This window comes from Hyperoodon ampullatus (genome assembly GCF_949752795.1).
Source record: "Hyperoodon ampullatus genome assembly, chromosome: 15".
NCBI classification, from domain to species: Eukaryota; Metazoa; Chordata; class Mammalia; order Artiodactyla; family Ziphiidae; genus Hyperoodon; species Hyperoodon ampullatus.
Window position 1 is genome coordinate 907,218 of NC_136928.1, and position 19,312 is coordinate 926,529.

A 19,312-nucleotide genomic window follows, 5' to 3' on the forward strand; every position below is an offset into this window, starting at 1 on the left:
ATTCAAAAGGTCAATTCTACCTCCCAAATCAGTCATTTCTTTGTAACTGTAACCAAAATTTAAGCTGATTTTTTTCAGAGATATGATAAACTTATTCTAAAATTTACATGGAGGAATAAAGGACCAACCATGAATAGCACAAAGTTGAAAAAGAAAAGAGGGAAGACTTGCCCTGCTAGATATTAAGGCACACTAGAAAGTCATGGTAATAGAAACAGTCTGTTAGTGGTTCAAGGACAAATGCAAACAGTCAATGGGGCAGAAAGAAGTACTTAGAAACAGAGCCTTGGGAACTTAATATATTTCAGAAGAGGGGTCACAAATCAGTGGGAAAGGGCAGACTCACTAATAACATGGAGAAACAAACATGTACTCTGCCTGATAGTACATAGAAAGATGGACTCCCTAATGATTTTACATCAACCCTTTAAAATAAAAAGTAAAACTATTAATAAAATTAATACGACAATGTTAATGGGCTAAGGGCAAGAAAGGTCAAAAGTACAAAACATAAAGCAAAAAGAATTGGTGGATTTGGTTATACCAAAAGAAAATATTCCTAGTCAACAAAGGATGTTGTGGACTAAATTGACAGATCAGGAGAAGATACAATACCTGAAGCCAACAAAGGACTGATCATCTAGATTAAATAAGGGCTTCCAGCAAATCAGAAAGAGAAAACAAAGAACCCTGGTTGAAAAATCAGCAAAGAATACAAACAGGCAATTAACTGAAAGAAACATAAAAAGAGATGCTCAAAGTCATAGTGGAGAAACGTAAATTAAAACAATCAGACGCACTCATTTTAATCACATTCATAAAAAGTAGAAAACAGGATAATGCCAAGTGTTGTGACAATTCGCTGCTGGTGGGATTAGTGGCTGGGGGCAGACTTTCGGGGGAGAGTAACTCGGCAGGAGAGGGTCAAATTAAGCAAAGGCACAACCTACGCTCCAGCTCTCCTGCTCCTGGGTGGGTACATGCCCAGAGAGATAATTACAAAGATGATTAATGTGCAAGGATGCTTGTCGCCGTGATGTTGGTGTAGCTGGAGCTGAGTCACTCCACATGTCCATCACTGGAAGTACAGGTGGGAAAACAAAGTGCATGCACACAGTGAGATATTCATGCAGTAACTGGAAGTAAAGAATCAGATGTGCCCAAGAGCAGCATCCATGAGTCTTTCAGAAAAAAAAAACAATTTTTAGCCAATAGCATTTTGTAAATTAAAAAAGCATCAACAGAGGAAAGGATAAAGAAGATGTGGTACATAACACAGTGGAATATTACTCACACAGAAAAAGGAACGAGGGGCTTCCCTGGTGGCTCAGTGGTTGAGAGTCCGCCTGCCGATGCAGGGGACACGGGTTCGTGCCCAGGTCCGGGAAGATCCCACATGCCATGGAGCGGCTGGGCCCGTGAGCCATGGCCGCTGAGCCTGCGCGTCTGGAGCCTGTGCTCCGCAACAGGAGAGTCCACAACAGTGAGAGGCCCGCGTACCACAAAAAAAAAAAAAAAAAAAAAAAAAAGAAGGAATGAAACTGGGTCATTTGTAGAGAGGTGATTGGGCCTAGAAACTGTCATACAGAGTGAAGTAAGTCAGAAAGAGAAAAACAAATATCGTATATTTAAGCATATATGTGGAATCCAGAAAAAATGGTATAGATGATCTTATTTGCAAAACAGAAATAGTGACACACACGTAGAGAACAAACATATACCAAGGGGGGGAAGGTGGGGAGGTGGGATGAATTGGGAGATTGGGATTGACATATACACTACTGATACTATGTATAAAATAGATAACTAATGAGAACCTACTGTATAACTCAGGGAACCCTACTCAGTGCTCTGTGGTGACCTAAATGGGAAGGAAATCCAAAAGAGAGGGGATATATGTATACGTATAACTGATTCACTTTGCTGTACAGTACAAATAATACAACATTGTAAAGCAACTATACTCGAATAAAAATTAAGTTTAAAAAAGCATGCACACAAGACACAAAAATAAGCTGCACATCAATACAATAACATGGTTGCCACTTGTGAGTGGAGAATGGACAAGAGGTTAAAAGACAATAAGAAAATAAAAAAGCAAGAAAGCTCCTTGCAAAGACTAGAAAATGCCTTGAATTGAGGGAGGCGGGGTGTGAGTAATCTAGCCTTCTGCCCCTGGTGCCCCCAAAAAATGAAAACAAAGAAGGGAGTGAAAGGTAAGACAGGCTGGCAGAGGCTGGAAAAGCTATTTCCAAGCTGGAAGCAACCTGGGTGCAGGAAATAGATTTCCCAGTGGTGAGGAGCCCTACAGAGGAGGTGGGAGTTGGGTAGGGAGAAGCCTGTGGGAAACCCATGAGTACGGGTGGCCCAGAGGCTTTCAGGGTCTCTGAGTGCAGAAACCTGAGAAAACTCCCTTCTGAGCATCTTGTCCAGTATTATAATCCATGGGGAATTAAGGGTCTATGTCCACCCAGGAGTCCCACTGGGAAAAGGGAGGGCTCTTCTCCGAGGCTCTGCGATGGAGCAGCAGCGACCTAAGGAGGGCGGTGCTACCAAAGTTGCCCTGAGCAGCTGGCAGCTGAAGCTGGCAGGTCCAGCAGAGTGGCCTGCTCCAGAGCCCCACAGGGGTGTCCAAGTCACAGAGGTGGGGAAATCTGAGGGAGAGCTGCTGAGGAATGGGGCTAAGGCCCCATACTGTTTCGTAACATACTTTCAGCATCCTGTCGACAGTTTCTGATACCAAATATCCTTCAGTAACACTGTAATGGTTTTACAGGGTACATGCCCCTCACTTTATTTAGCTCCAGGTCCCACCCTCCCCGGCTCTGTTCTGCCTCACAGTAGGGTAAGCCAACGGGAGACACTGCAGAAAACTGGACGGTGGGAGGGAGAAGACAGGGTATTTCTAACCACCTCCCACTCCAGCTCTGTGGTTCCAGCTTTCGGAATCTGGCCCAGCCATTGGGATAGAAGCGGAGTTTTTTTGATGTTGCTAATCTCTGGGTTGCTTCTCTATACTGTGGGACTTCTCAGCTCTCCTATCACCTGCATAACCAAGTCCTTGTGTTAAAATCTGTTCGAAATAACTGGAGTAGATTGTCTTCCTGACCGGACCCTGGTACAAGGTAGGCAGACCCACAGTATGGAGTTCCCCTATTTTGTTAGTTTAAGTTATACAGTCGCCAGTACCCTTAAAGCTAAATCTTGGTCTCCAACTATGTGTACTTCCTCTGCACAAATTTCTAGAAAAGTACACAAAACATGGATATTGACTATTTTTGGTGGATATTGCCTATTTCCCTCCTAAATAATTATACCTTGCATTTCCACCAATAGTATATGAGAATGCTCCTGTAATCTCACTAATGTGAAGTCGGAAAAATAGGGTCTAATCTAAATTCCTTTTCCTTTATCACCAGCTAGGTTGAGTTTTGTGCGCTGGCTATCTCTAGCACTCTGTTAGCCTTGGTCTGCCTCTCCCTTCAGTTATTGTCAAACAGGGCCATGTCAAAGTCAGTGGGCATCACCAGGAACCTGTGAGAAGTTTATTTCCTAGGTTTGTATTCTGCTTATTAGGGAGAGGGTTTGAAAGACCGTAAGGATAGGACAGAGGCAAGTGCTTTTTAGATGTTCATATAAGGGCTTCATATCCTGAATGTGAATCACATATGCCTACACAGAGACTACCCAGAGTCCCTGAGGGTTCTGCTACATCTCAGCCAAACTGTTTAAACAGTAGACTGCTGGGCCAGCCATGGTTCTTCAGTGGTGCTTGAAATCTAGGGGCTCAAAGACGGCCTAGGGAAGGTCATCTACCTTCCCGTTCCATTGGGACTGTGTTTCTGGAGTGAGAAATATCTGGGGTCAAGGCCAAGAGTTAGCTACATGCCTGTCAAGCACATATAGTCAAAATCAAAACACTCATCAACTACTCAGATGGGCCAGGAAGTACTAATATCCTCAAAAGGTGACTGCACTCTTGAAAAATGCTCATGAATCACACACTGAATATTTTGAAAAATGTTAAAATTTATTAATAGTTAACATCACACAGTTAATTCAACTAGTTCTTTATTGTACATGACATCTTCACTAGACTGAGGGCTCAAGGATTTGAGATGATCTGCTATTGAGCACATCCCAGTCAAAGACTGAGAGTCAATGTATTTACATGGGCAAAGCAGCGTCAGCAAGGAACTGTCACCTAACTGTGGGAACACAAACATTCAAACTGCATTTTCCAGCTTTCCTTTTTGAAAACCAACAACACATCTTAAATAGCCACACACACAGCTCTACCTTTTAAAAATGTGCAATTTCATAGATGGTGCCTGATTTTCAAGTTGAAAAGTTAAGGTTCATTTCTATTTCTTGAGCATCCTTTAATGAAACACAAATCTAGACACTGTTCCAGTACAAGTTTGATAAATGTGCAAAAATTGGGTGCTATTGAGTCGTGTCTTTCCATTTTTCTGTTTTGATCCTCGTATCCTACTGAACATTGTTAAAAGGCCATCCCCTCTTTATTATGAAGTATTCAGGTTTAACGTGTGGGGGTGCGATCATTTTAGGGCAGAAGTGGGCTTTCAGATTCAGAATTAACTGTACTCTAAACAGCAGGGTAAGGAAGGTTTTATGTCTCCCCTCACCACGGCCCCAACCCCGCACCAAGCAGTTTGAAATGAACACTTCTTGCCAAAACAGCTCAGCGTAAGGAAGTCTGTGGACAACACCTCTCGTAGAACATTTACAAAACAAACTGAAGGCGAAGTTTGCTAGGAGGGCACAAATCCACCAAAAGCGCTGTCCCTGAAGTTTCGTTTGTTTGATTGTTTGTTTTGGTTTGGTTTGCTATCAACAATTAGACAATTTTTTAAATGTTTTTGGTGGCTTCGTTTATCTTGTTAGAGAGGTTTAAAATACTAATAACTGCCCTAAGAATGGAGATTTCTAAGCAGAGTCTATTTGAAATGATTCCTGTTTCCTTTGTTAACATCTCATGTAATATGGCTCCAGGAAAGTCCCTAGATTGAGCAGCCAGTTTCTGTGGTTTCTTCAATCCATAGCCCCAGCCTCCTTCACGCTGTCCCCAGCCACCTTCCAAGTTTCTGAGTCTGCAGGGAAAGGAGCTGGCAAGGAGCTGCTTGGCCATTCGCTCACCCTAAAGAGGCGTTCCTTCTCTTCCTGCAGATGAATGAGGTATTTCTAGTAACCAATCAGTGTCTTCATCTCCCATCCTTTAACTACACTGGTCTACTAATGAGACCCTGTGTATTTACAGACTTAACAAATTAACATATAAATACGTTACATACAACCGATCGTTCCGTACAGTGTCAAAATGAAGGAGCGGATGTACTTCAGGAACTAAATACATTTCAAATATAAGTTAAAACGAAAATACAGTGTTTCCACTTCTGCAGGAAAAAATGTTTAAACAGAACAAAAAGTCTTCCCTCCCCCAAAGGTCCACTGCTTATGGATGACTTGTGAACCCACAAGGAGACGTGACAACAAGCCCACTCACAGGACTCTTGGCTTTGGTTTTGCTTGCTCGGACTCAGGATGCTTCGATTCCAGGAACAGCATCCACTGGAACCCACTAGGCAAACGCCTAACGATGAGGTTGAGGAGGGGCTGCTACATGGCTATCCATGGGCTTCCCCTCCATTGCGGGCCCTCCTCCCTGCCTATGGGAGAATCAGGCTCAAGTCAGTGGAGACCTCTCAGATCTCTGAGAGGAGAAATAGCATCAACTTCCATGCTGGGGGATGCTCTCCACCTAGAAATGTCATGTTCAGGCTCCAAGGTGAAGCAACCATATTTTTTCATTAGTGTCCCCACCCTGTAGGATTATACAGGGACATGGAATTTGGCCAGGGGGATTACGAAAGGTTAAATTTTTTTTTCAAGTTTTAAGAGAACCAATGGTAATTGTTGTGACAAGTGCGAACAAATCCTTACTTCAAATTGTATTTATCTCAGGAGGGCTAAGCCTTGGGTACCAGACTCTACAGTGAGTAGACAGAGACAAAACCCCGTCCCATAATGTCCTCTCTGCCAAGGAAAAGCCAAGGGGTCTGTCTCTGACACAAGGGGATCAACTTATAATTTAAAGCAGGAAAGAAGGGAAACCAGAGGAAGTCCTTCCAATTTCAGGGGCTCTACCGCTGTCCAGCCTCTCGGATGCGACAGGCCACAGCAGTGATGAGAGCCGCCCCCTTCCCGCTGCCATCCTCCGACTCCAGGAAGGACACATCACATTTTGGAGCCAAGTCCTTCACCGTCTCATGCATGACTTTGGCAAAGCTGGAAAAGTTGGGAAGAAGACAGAAAAAAATACCTTAGTCATCATTGATTTGTGTCCTCAGAGATGGGACCCTAAGAAGTGATGCTGGAAACCCAGGAATAATTGAGATGGGAAAGAGGATGACAGCTACCATGTACTAAACACTAGGTATTGTGTTTCAGAAAACTGAAGCTTGGAGAGACTAGCAACGTGCCCAAATTCTATGTCACAGTGGGCAAGTGGGAAGCTAAGATTCAACTCTAGGACAAAAGTCTGAGATTCTGGCAAGCTGTGTTCTTAAAACTAAGCAGTGAAAGAGAAGTTCAGCAGTCGTGGACTCCACAAGCATACCTTGCAGAAGTGTATATATAACCTGTTCATCAACTCTGGAGGGAAGGATGAAGCGCCACGTGTGTGATATTCTATTTTCCAGAGGTATTAACTCACATCAGACTCATATCTAACCCAAAATGTCATTAAAGGCAAAAGGAGCAGACTTAGGAAGGTGTGTTGAAAGATGACAGAAATCACAGATTCTTCCTGATATGGAACTAGAGAAAGAGACAGTTTGTCATCATCTCCCCACCATAGCAGGGACAAGTTGCTCCTCCCCATCTGCAGAGCTGAGGACAGAGGCTCCTAACACCAAGCCCCAGTGCTGGTGGCTGGACTTCTGGCCCCCTTCCGACCCTCACTTGGGACTGAGGTTCCTATTTTCACAACGACACTGATCATCAACAAGAGAAACTCGGAACTTCTCAAGGTCCAGTCTTTTCACTAACTGTGTAGACTCTGGGCAAGTTTCTCAGCTCCCTGAAACAATCATGGTGACAATTCAATCGATGAGTCTCTCCATCCTACCTCATGTCCAGGCAAGGGGCACAGCTCTATTCTTTTAACTTTTAGTTGAAGAGCTTCTAGGGGAGAGGGACTGAGGCACTTCCTAATTTTAAAACAATTTATTCAACATATGCAAGTGAGGGAAGAAAGGAGAAGAGAAATAGTGATGAGAGGAGAAAAGGGAGAAGAGATGGAGAAAGACAGGAAAAAGAGTAAAAAGAAAAGGGAATTCAGTACTTCCATACCACAGGTGAGGGTGGAAAACTTCTTCTACAGAGGGCCAGACGATAGGTATTTTGAGCTCTGTAGGTCATATGGTCTGCTGTTATAGCCAAAAGCAGCCACGGACAACACATAAACAAGTGGGTGTGGCTGTATTCCAATACAACTTTAGTTACAAAAACGCTTGTAGCTAAAATCTGCCAACCCCTACCCTAGACTGTAGAAAAAAATCTTGATCCAGAGTTCCAGCATACATTTACTAGAATGTTGACAGGAGCACTGCTTATAATAGTCAAAACCTAGAAATAACCCAAATATTCATCATTAGAATAAATTATAGTATAGTCATTCAAAGGTATGCTATACAGCCTTGAAAATGAATTAACTATGATTGCAGACTTCAGTGTGGATGCATCTCAAAACCATAAATGTGGTGTGAGAAAAGTCAGTCACAAAAGAAAAGATGTCATATGGTAAGTTCAAAATTAAGTAAAACTAAACAATGTAGATGCATAGGTAGATATATGGAGGGGGAAAAGGAAGCAATAGACTTAATCACCCCAGCACTCACTCATGGTAGGGGGGACTGAAGTGTGCAGTTGGGAGGGGCTCACAGGGGGCTTCCTAGCTGGGTGGTAAAACACAGACCTACTTCTAGTTATTAATCTTTAAACTATTATATATATATATATATATATATATTATATGCACTCTTTGGAATGTCTGATAATTTGTCATAAAATAAAGAGAGAGAGAAAGGAAAGCAAGGAAAGAATGGTGAGAAAGAGGGCGAACGATGGGCAGGAAGAGTGGAGATCAGGCACTCACTGAGGATGTAGCTTGTAGAGGGTCCCGTCCACGCCCACTGTCACTTTGAGGGTGTCCAGCCCACGGTTCTCTCGTATTTTGTCCACCACGGCGGCCATGCCTGCACCACAGAGCTGGGCTGCCCGCCGCGCCACCACAGTGCACACCTCCTTGACAATGATGCTGTCATCACAGGTGCTCTCGAGCCCTAGGTGGTGCAGGATGGCGCGGACCTGCAGCAGGGCCAGGCAGTCACTGGGCCAGGAGGAGAGAGTGAGTGGTCAGTCACATACTTAGAGGGCCTGGTGGCCTGCCACTCCGGGGCCTGGCTCCTTCATCAGAAGTGGTTCTGGGGGACCTGGCCTTCCGAGAGCTGGGGGTAAAAGCCACTGCCCCTGAGAGGTGGTTCCGTTCTTAAACTCAGTTCAGGAACTAGTGCTCATCTCACTGACCCTCACAGAGAGAACACGAAGAAACAGCTCCTTATGCCACTTTGCCCAGGCAAGGTAGGGCACTGCTGCTACAAAACTGACACTCAAAACAAAAGGAAATTCACTGTCCATGTATTCCACTTGGAAATATTGACAGTAAAGACAGTGATGATGCTCATATGCGACAGTTTTCAGTTTCAAGGCCCTTTCCTGTCCAATCTCTCATTGTTCACAGGTCAGCAGGACAAGCATCACCCACCAACATTAAATGCCTGTTCTATTCCTACTCCCCCACTCTGGGTTGTCTGAAATCTACTTGTGCACTATTTATGAAACAAAGATAAATAAAATTATAAGAAGAAAATAAAGACATGCAAACTAGAACAATATTCTATTCACTGGTGCAGATGCCCTAGGGCCCCACTCATGTACGCCAACCAGTTCCTGTTGTCCTATATGCATGAGAGTAATAATGACACAGCATTAATTTTTAAAAGGCTCTGAAATTCAGTATTCTAATTTGGAGCAGACTTCTCCACCATTAGACTGGAGGAAGAAGGCTTTGCTTTAATGAGCCGCCACAAGGCATGTTTCTGCATTGCCTGACATACCAACCTCACCCAATCCTGGTTGCCTTATTACTGCAGCCAGCACTTAAGAAGAACCCTTTTGCCAAGCATAAGTGCTTTAGTGGGTTATCTTCCTCCGTGCATTCCAATTTACATTCTATGAGCAGCTATATTTCTTTCTACCTTTGAAATTGTTCTAAAACCCAACAATACTTCTTTGCACAGGCTCATCCAGCTTACCATGATTTTTCATGAGAATATTATATATTTTCCCTTAAAATGCCAACAGTTCATAACGTACTTTAAAACAACACTATATAGATACAAACATGTGAGCTACTAAACTGACCTTTATGTAAGCCACACCCTGATCTTACTTGAACTGTGCAAATCCCAGCTTGTCTGTCCATGAAAAGGGGAATATACAGTCTATCCTATTCCAGGTCCTAAATTCTCACCTCTCAATCTGAGACAGGAACTTGGTTTCAAAGATTCCCCGTGTCTTGAGCCGCTCCGAGATGCGGCCACGGAAGAGCAGCCCATGCTTGGTGAAATCGATGAGGATGTTACGCACAATTTCGCCCAAGTACATGCCGCTGATCATTTTCTCGAACCTGCAATGCAGGTAATGTTCATGGAGGTTAAGAAGGAAGATGGCGGGATGTGCTGAGACACACCAGCTCCGTCACCCCCATCGCATTAGAAGGTAGAGGGCATACAGCTTCCCCTTCGTGGGAAGGAAATGCTACTTGACTCACTGAGGCAGGATTCCTGGCATCCACACATACTGACTCATAGCCTTCGGTAAAACGTGTCCTGAGGCCCAAGGGGTTCCCTGAGATTGACCCTGTTTTATGGTTTCATTTCCCTTCCAAGGCTTATTCCCAACTCCTCAAGAAGGAACCCACACCCAAACCCCACCACACTTCCAGAAGGCTAAGATGCTGTCTTAATCCCCTGCGTTGCTGAGAATTTAGCATGCCTTCTCTTCAGCCTAGTCACTTATTGCTCAAGTAACTAGTGCCAGCTGGAGACCCCTGTTCTGGCCACTAGGACGAAACATGACTACTCGGTGGCGTGAGGGTCTTCTGGCTCTACCTCGTGCCTTTAAAAACTCAATGTTCTCGGTTTCAACCAAAACCCCATCATCATTCAATCTTGTCTTACTCCAGCCTGTTTCTTTCATTAATGTTGCCTGCCTGGCTCCTGGAGGCATTTTAGCCTGTGACCTCTACTATAAACAAATATTTTGCAAAGTATATTCTGCAGAAGTATGGTCCCTGATTAATCTAGTTAGGAAACACTATGTTCAACCTCTTCCTAATGGGATCCCACCATACCAGGGGCTTTGTGATGCTGGGGCTACCCCCTTGTCCAGTATGACAGTAGAGGGTGCTATATACTGGATGGATGGAGGAGAAAGAAGTTTGCTGCTATTGCTTCCTATTCCTATCTGCCTCACCCCAGCAATGCTTCTTCACCCTGTAGGCAGCAGGTGGTTCAACTGTCTGTTTTTCCTCAAGTTCCAGCTCTAGGTTTTAATACTCTCTCCCACCTGTTCTCCTAGTCCTCAGGGTAGGAGCTGATTGCTACCTATACTAACTGCTCCTCAGCATCCCTTTTGTCCTTTCATCCCTCTAAAACCTGTGTGACCAGTTCCCTATGAAATTCTCCTTGCAACATAACTGTTGTGATTTGTTTTCCCAACTGGACTTCAAGAACCTCACAGTGCAGCAGGGGAAAAAGGACTTAACCCAGAACTTTCCAGATGTATTTGACAAGAAGCCCTTGCCAAAGAAATCTCTTCTATTAACATCTCAAGAGAATGGGTGTCCCGGGATTTGCTGTTGTGGAGGACCAGATCACTCGTCACTGTTCAGCTCTGAGATGAACATACCAGGGCCTACATGCAGTCGGGTGCCTACCTCTGTTTGCCAGGGTTGAGGGAAAGTTCATCCACAGCTGCATCAAATTCTGTGCGGAGGTCCTCGAGGCATCCGTTGTCCCCGAAGGCCCCCCACTCCATGTTGACACACATCCTCCCCTCATCCCCTTCCACCAGCTCCACATTCCGCATCTCCTCCATGTAGCAGGCGTTGCTGCCCGTGCCTGCCAATCAAGAGACGTCCGCCAGGGCCTCACTCTGCACTTTCCGCCCTCCCACCCTAGGCTGTGTGTCCCCACGCAGGAAGGACAGCCCGAGTCCTTACCAACAATGAGGCCAACTTCACAGTGAGGGTCTTCATAGCCACAGGTCATCATAGTCCCAACTGTGTCATTCACCACAGCAACCACATCCAGGTCAAACTCCTGAGAGCAAGAGCAGATCCCAATCCACAAATGAACCACAATATTCTCCCTTCAGACCCTTGCAAGGGAGATTTAAATGTATCTGGAACGTGTAAGGCAGGGCTCATTTTCTCTGCTCCAATATCACCTCTTCAGAGACCTTCCCTGGTTATGCTAAGACTGTCCTTCCCCAGCCCACTCACCCTGTCCCCACCCAGCTTCATCCTCCTTCATAGCTCAGGAGCACCTGACATTAGCTCATGCGATTGTTTATATAACAAGAGCTTTCTGTGGGCGTTCCTGAATCCCTAGTTGCCAAGAGTAGGGCTTGACACACAGTGTACACTCACCAACTGCTGAAGGACTAAGTTAACTCTCCCTCTGACCAACACAACTGCACTTAACCCTTCCCCCAGCTCTGAGCACACAGATCACTCGGGCCCCACGGCACGCCACTCCCACCTCTCGCCGGTGGATGGCTTCCTTCAGCAGCGTGACCACGTCCTCACCCTCGCAGCCAGATGCCTTGAAGCCTTTAGTCCACTTGAGGAGGATGCTCTGAAAATCACACATGGGCAGGGATGTGGATATCAGAGAAGGGCTCCTGGGTCATTTTCTAGTTCACAACCTCACAGGTTATACAGATGTCCTTTAAAAACCAATCATCTCACCCACAAACTATTCTAAACCTGTTTCACCTACTAGGAGTGCCTACTATGCAACAGGTACTGGGCTAGGCACAACCCATGTGTTACAACGTTTAATCCTCACAGCACTTTTGTGAAATGTTTATCATTATCATGCCTATTTTACAGGTAACTGTAGCTCTGGAGTAACTTGCCCAAGGCCTACAGCTTGGAAGAGAGGAGGACTCACCCCCAGGCCCACCAATTCCAATGGATGGGCTCATAAGCACCATACGACTGCCCCTGCCAAGGAACTAAGTTCTATACACTTGTTTCTTTCACTGGGAAAAGCAGTTTGCCCTGTACATCGTACAGAGGGGCGGGTTTGTGTCTCTAAATTTTCAGACTCTAGTATGAAGTGAACATGTACCCTTCACTGTGTCAAAGGGCTCTCCAGGAGCAGATACATGGTGGCTTTCAATATGGGGGACTGTTTCATATACTGTTCCCTCGTTCCCTCTTTGCTGCCATAGCCCATCAGGGAACAAACATCAAGGACCCCCAGGCCCCCTTCCTGAGAGGTCAGAACCTATAAGTGGGCTGTGTGCTCACTATCCACCCACTTGTATGGTTTCTCCACGACTTGCTTGGTTGTTTATACCAACCAGCTTGGCATTTCACGGCCCAGGAGTTTGGTCTCACAAGTCCCGCTGTGTTCAGATCCCAGGAAATTCGGAAAAACAAAGTACAATCTCAGCAGTGGCCTGGTTTACACACCCACATCCAAACAACTATGTGCTTATCTCCACCTGATTTTCTTGTCTACAAATTAGCTTGACGTCTCTGATGAAATTTTGTATTTGGCACTTTCAAAATGTACAAAATGTTCAAATTACATTATTGCAGGTGGTCCTTAATAATAAGACATGGAGAGGCCCCAACAGCTGAGGACAACTGCCCGTGGCCACCAGCTAATCCAGGCAGCTTGAGGCCTCTGGACCTCAGCACCTGCTGGTTTTCCCATCAACAGGGTGATCTCAGCAGAGCAGAATCCAGCTTACAGACAGAACAGCAGACAAAACCCGGCTTCTGCTTCGTTTGTTCTTAGTTTTCACAGTTCTAGACAGAATGCATGTTCCTTACAGAAACTTAGAACATATGGTATAAAGTCCAATACAATGACCTGGAATTTTACAATTCAAGCACTAACAGAAACAGTTAACATGCCTTGGGAGCTACTAGATAAATATATAAACATATATACATGTTGCTATATTTGAAAAGTAAGATAGTGTCTGTTAAAAATATTTCAGTAGGAAAAGTCTGGAAGCATATACACTGGAATGTTATGTTTTTATCTTCCTATTAATCATGTTTTATATATTTCTGTTATAGAGATTATACTTTTCTTAAAAATATTTTTTTAGTCTTACCACCAGTGTTCTCCCAAATCATTGAAATTTCTTTTAAAAAGTAGTTGCTGATATGAGGCAGTGAATGACTCATGATTTAACTATTTCCCAACTGTTGGACAACTTGGTTTGTTTCTACTGACTTATAATAAGCAATGTTTCATTAAATATCACATAAATATTTATACACGTTTGATAAGTCCTTTTGGTAAACTGATGCAAATGTGAAGGCTTTAAAAATCAATGCATTGACACTGAAAAGAATAATATGTTGAGACAAAGAAGTCGGAAGAGCTAAAAGCAATGCTGGACTAGCTACCACTGGACAAACGTTAACAGCTGTTGGGAAATACTGGATTAGGCAGGGTTTTTATTGCGGGACTTCCTAAAACCTTACCTGTGCTAGTGCACGTGGTGAATTTAACTCTCAGAAGGGAGGAGTAGGAGGCATTTACCAAACTCAACTGAGCAGCGTAAGGCCTGCTGGTCCAGGGACCCTGTTGGAAACACAGGCCTTTTCCTGCCACTGGGCCAAGCCCACTGTACCTATGGCTGTTCCCACCTACACGCCTTTCTCCATACTGCCAGGCCTGCCTGCCTTTCTTCCTCAGCAACTCATTCTTCTGACCAAGTAGTCCTCATGCCTTCCAGGTATGTGCTCAGATTAACATCATCCTCAGGGCTTCATCATTCCACTGCTGCCACATTCCAAAGAGCAGCTCTTGCTTTTCTGAGCTTGCTTCCTCAGTCCAGTTTGTTTGTAAGCACCTATAGCAGGAACCATGTCCTTTGTACCCTGGTAGCTCCATCCACAGCCTATGTCCACCTGTACCAAGCATGTAAGCTTCTAGAACACCGATCGAGACAAAGAGAAACAACTGCTTAAATAAGAGTATTCTGATATCTAACATACCGATCATCTGCCCTGAGTAAGCCTAGGCATTGCCTACTCAGCCCTCCTACACGTCAACACACCCATGTCCAGAATATGTGGGAGCACCAGCTCTTCAACTACCTGCTTCATTCATCCGAGGCAAGTTGACAGGGAATGAAAAGCAAAGGTGACACTAGAGAAACACCAGGGCAGCCAAGGGAGATGGAGTGAAATGTCCTGAGCCCAAAACAGGAGCCTCAGGAGCAGTTGAGCCTAACTGACAGCATGGACTCATGTGTCAGTAAACCGGAATGAAATCATGGCTTAGCCACTCCCAAGCTATAGGACCTGCAAGATATTTGGCATGTCCCCAGACATTGTTTTCCTTTCTGCAAAACGGGTATACAAACACCTACCTTATATGGTTGCTCTAAGGGTTAAATGAGATTACACACACAGGAAGCCTAGGAGTACCTCGCATAAAATGCTGTAAAAATGTCAGTTGTTGATATTATTAGCATCATCATGATTATCCCAAGGATTGTTACCTGCTTGACCTCTACCAGCTCTGACTTGCTCATTCCCATCAACAAGCCCTTCCCCATGACTGGTCACTCATGCCCTTGTTTTCTTCCTCGCAGCTCAGCATTCTCCCCTGCTCGAAACTCCGGCTGGTTCAGGGTCAGCACAGCCCATAGGAGAGCCCTCCAGGAAGGCACTATTACCTCGTCCAGGCTGTTCTGCTGGCAGGGGAAGGAGAAGGTGAAACCCAGAGGCAGGGACACACCCTTCATGCCCATGTACTCAAGGAAGTCGGCGATGCACTGGACGATGTGGTCAAAAAGCTGCAAGGAGAAATGGGGCTCTGAGACGGGGACCCCTGGCCCGGGCGTGCCGCCCCACCAGGGTCTGGGCACCAGCTCGAGGCCTCCACCCAGGAGAAACACCAGCTCAGGCATGCACCTAAGCAAAGGCCAGCCCAGGGCCCTAGCCCATGTAGCCCTCCCCAGGACCACAGGTGAGCAGAGAAAGCACTGTCCTCCCAGGTGAGAAGTGGGTGTCTCCTGGGGTCCCCTCCCAGAGGTGCCACCCTGCCTCACCTCATCCCCTGTGCCATGCATGACCTCCCGTGGGATAGAGTAGATCTTGTTGTGCATCTCCACTCCACGTCGCTTCCCATTCCGCACGCGCACCAGCAAGACCCGGAAATTGGTACCCCCAAGGTCCAAGGCCAGGAAGTCACCTTTCTCTGGAAAATAAGCCCAGGAAGATGGTGCGTTGGGGCTGGAGAGAGTGACAGTCTAAACGCCTTCCCCTAACAGGGAGCTCTCCCAGGAGGCCCTGGACAACCTCAGGGTGATGGACTGTGAGCTCCACCTAATGAAAAAGAAAATAAGATCCCCGGGACCAGAACCCTGCTGGCTCCTTAGTGGTTCTCAAATGAATTCAAGTTGTGGGGCCCCAGCAGTCACAATGAGCTCCAGAGCACAGGAAAGAAATGGTGATACAGTATACTCCAGAATACAAAGACACGCCACTTGTACTAAATCAAAGGCCACTTTATATAAGTTTCTAGAATACAGAAGGAACAACAGAGTCCAACTCTTTAAAGGAAACTGAAGGGACATTCTTCTAGAATGAGAAAACCCTCCTTTTTAGGATAGTCACAACGCACTACGTGTGTCACACACAGTTTCCATGCAACCCTCAGGCAGCCCTAAGAGGGAGGCATTGCATTCCCCTCTATGGAGGAGAGAGATCTGGCTGTGCTTAGGGCCACATAGCCAGAAGATGGTAGAGCTGGGACCGAGTTCCAGTCTCCAGCTCTGGAACCTGTACCAGATGTACCACACTGGCCTGGTCAATGATCATTTTTCTGAATTGGGAAAAGACCTCCATTTCTTAGATTGCAAGACCTAGAGCAGGGGTCAGCAATCTTTTTCTGTAAAGGGCTGGGCAGTAAACATTTTAGGCCTTATGATCCATAGTCCCTGCTGCAACCATACAACTTGGCCGTGGTAGCGCAAAGCAGCCATAAACAGCATGTAGGCAAATGGGCATGGCTGTGTACTAATAGAACTTTATTTACAGAAATAGGCAGTGGGTCATATTTAGCCCATGGACCTCAGTTTGCCAACCCCTGGCCTTATAAGAGCTAGCCCTGGAACCAAAATTCCTGATTTGAATCCCAGCTCTGCCATTTTTCGAGCTGTGTGAAGTTGGGCAGGTTTCTTAATTTCTCTGTGACTAGGTTTTGTGCAAAACGGAATAGCTTATTAACAAACAAAATTAACTGCTAATCTCTGTTAACAGTTAAAAATTAAATGAACTAATATGTGTAGAATGCTTAGAGGAGCATTTGACACATAGTAAGCATTCATTAAGTATTTACTATTATCACCATTCAGTTTTAGCAGAGGAATGCCTTGGTTGAGACCACTGAACACTAGAATTTCCCAGTACTATAGCTGAAGAAACATTGTCAACAGTCTGGCCTGAACACCCAATGCTAAGGCTAAGGGAGTCCTCCCACAGCAATTGAACCCTGTGGTGAGCTGGGTGGCAGCCCTGCCGCATACCTGTGCCATCAGGGGTGGCACACACATAGGTGGGCAGCATCTTGACGGGGGCAGTGGTGTGAGTCTCCTTGCTCAGACCTCGCTCCATTTCTACCTTCATCCTCCTCTTGACCTCCAGCAGCTGCTCATGGCTCAGCTTCAGAGGCTCCAGGGTCTTCTGGCGGGCTCGGTGTTGATCGGCCAGCCGGTAGGCCACTGCTGTCACCATGGCTGCCCCCTTGCCACTGCCGTCCTCAGAGCGGAGGAAGCGGATGTCGCAGTCGGGCACCAGGCGCCGCACGGTCTTGTGAAGACGCTTGGCGAAACTGCAGTCACAGACGTGGGGTAAGAGGTGGGTGTCCACAGTTAGAGTAAATGGTACACATGGTTGGGGCAGTAGCTCACCACCTCAGCCCAAATGACACCCTACCTCCTCCCCCTACTCTTTCCCAAGTTAAGGGTCACTGTATAAAAGCTCGGGTGGCCTTCTGGGAAGCCAGTGGCACCTGCACGCACTCACAGAAGACCCCTTTCCCCTAGGCCACAGTTCCTTTGCCCAACTTATCAGCCTCAGGTGATTCTGACGCCAACTACTATTCATGCTTCGTTCTTCATTTCATTAGATGCTGCTTATGAAAGACCCAAAAAATAAAACAGTCAAAATGCTCTTCTGGACTTTGGCTTCTCTTTGGCCCATTTCTGCCAACAATCCTAGAGGTGTCTGAACAGCTAAAGATCATAGGTGTGTTCAGCAAGAAATTCTTGTGTGGTGGCTGCTTGGAGCCATGGTCTCCAGGGCTACTCCAAGCGTGGCATATAGGCCACCAGCATCGCTGGGGGCTGTTAGAGATACAGGATCTCAGGCTGAACACAGACCTTCTGAATCAGAATCTGCCTCTTAACAAGATCCCCAAGTAATTCGTGTGCAGTTTAAAGTTTTGGAGCTTTGGACGAGGAGCCCAGGGAATGGAATAGCTGAGACCTTCCACATCTACCTTCACTTAATGAAGGCCCATTGACCTGGCGCTCATATTAGGTGAAAATGATGGGATAGTAAGTGGGCACAATTGAGAGAAATCCTTCAGGTCCCAACTGAAATTTGAGTATTTCAGCACTTATGACCAAGGGATCAAAACACGGAGGGCAGGTCAGGATCAAATCAATACCCAGGTGAGCCAGAGAAGCTGGAAATAAGAGGGTGCAGAAAAAGAGCCCCTAGAAGCCAGGAGAGCTCTGAGTAAAGCCCTAGTTGGCAGCCTTCAGAAATAGCCTCCACCCACGCCAAGGAAAACACACTCCCAGCTCCCGCTTGCCCCACTGGGAGCTTTTATTCTACAAAGAACCTCAACTCTGTGGTCCATCTCCACCACCCCACAGTGCCAAACAGGGTTCCCGTGGAGTCAGGCCTCTCAGAGGCCCCGAATGCTGGCTCACTGGGGATGCTTCTTGTAGACAGAACCGTCCACCCCGATGGTGGAGCGCAGCCGCTCCTCGCCCTTGTTCTCCTTGATGCGCCGCAGGACGGCTGCCAGCGTAGCCGCGCACAGGCTGGCTGAGCGTGTGGACACGATCTGGCAGACCCGGTGAGTGGCCACACAGTCCTGCTGTGTCGGGTCCAGGCCCAGCCGCACCAGGATCTCACGGGCCTTCCGGATGCCATCCTTCTCCCTGGGAAACAGAAACAGCGTGTGGGCAGGGGTCCACTCACTGTGGCCAGTGGGCGGGGTATGTGGGCCGACAAAGAAAGCCCTCGGCTCCAGCAAACACTATGTCCCAGGGAGGGCAGACACCCAGCTCACTGCTCTGTCTACCTATGGGGGGGCGGGGAGCAGTGAATAAGGAGGAGAGGAACACACACACACACAAACACACACACACTCACACACACACACACACACACACACACACACACACACAGTATTTCAGGTGCCCATTTTTCCCCCAGCGAGAACAACTAATTTTTCTCACGCACATCCTATGGGAGGACACGGCCCTGGCCTTGGGGCTTTTATGCACCAAGTTGTGTGTGTGTGAGTTTGCCTTCCTCAGGTTAGTGGGAATGGTGTCCCTCTGACCACAGGAGCCCAGCTGTGGAGCCCATCCTATTTTCTCTCTATAAGGCAGTCAGAGTCTATTGCACTTCACAATGGAGTCAGCACTGCTTTACCTTGCGTCTAAAGATGGCGATAAAGGGTTGATGTTATGAGATTAGCTCTCTTCTTAGGGGAACTAAGAGCCACACGAATATGAGTACTGTCATCCCCTCCAACTTTAACAAGTAGGTACCATTCCTTCAAGAATTCCACTTAAAACAAAGTCATTTGAACTGTCTCACTGCTCTCTTTAGCACCAAAATCACCTCCTCCCCACCATCTGGTCCCTGAGACAAGGCCTC

At 46.3% G+C, this 19,312-nt stretch overlaps 1 protein-coding gene across 1 annotated transcript in view; it reads right to left on the bottom strand.

Moving 5' to 3' along the window:
* Positions 1–6,164: 6,164 nt before the first annotated feature.
* Positions 6,165–19,312, bottom strand: part of HK2 (hexokinase 2) — a gene marked incomplete at both ends in the record, with an annotated part of 58,786 nt that continues 45,638 nt past the window's right edge. Inside the window, 10 exons of the mRNA XM_079720760.1 lie at positions 6,165–6,309; positions 8,180–8,413; positions 9,617–9,772; positions 11,084–11,267; positions 11,369–11,468; positions 11,910–12,005; positions 15,085–15,204; positions 15,460–15,608; positions 16,939–17,243; positions 18,352–18,585. Coding sequence (XP_079576886.1) covers positions 6,165–6,309; positions 8,180–8,413; positions 9,617–9,772; positions 11,084–11,267; positions 11,369–11,468; positions 11,910–12,005; positions 15,085–15,204; positions 15,460–15,608; positions 16,939–17,243; positions 18,352–18,585 — 1,723 coding nt within the window. The remainder of the gene's footprint in view (positions 6,310–8,179; positions 8,414–9,616; positions 9,773–11,083; positions 11,268–11,368; positions 11,469–11,909; positions 12,006–15,084; positions 15,205–15,459; positions 15,609–16,938; positions 17,244–18,351; positions 18,586–19,312) is intronic.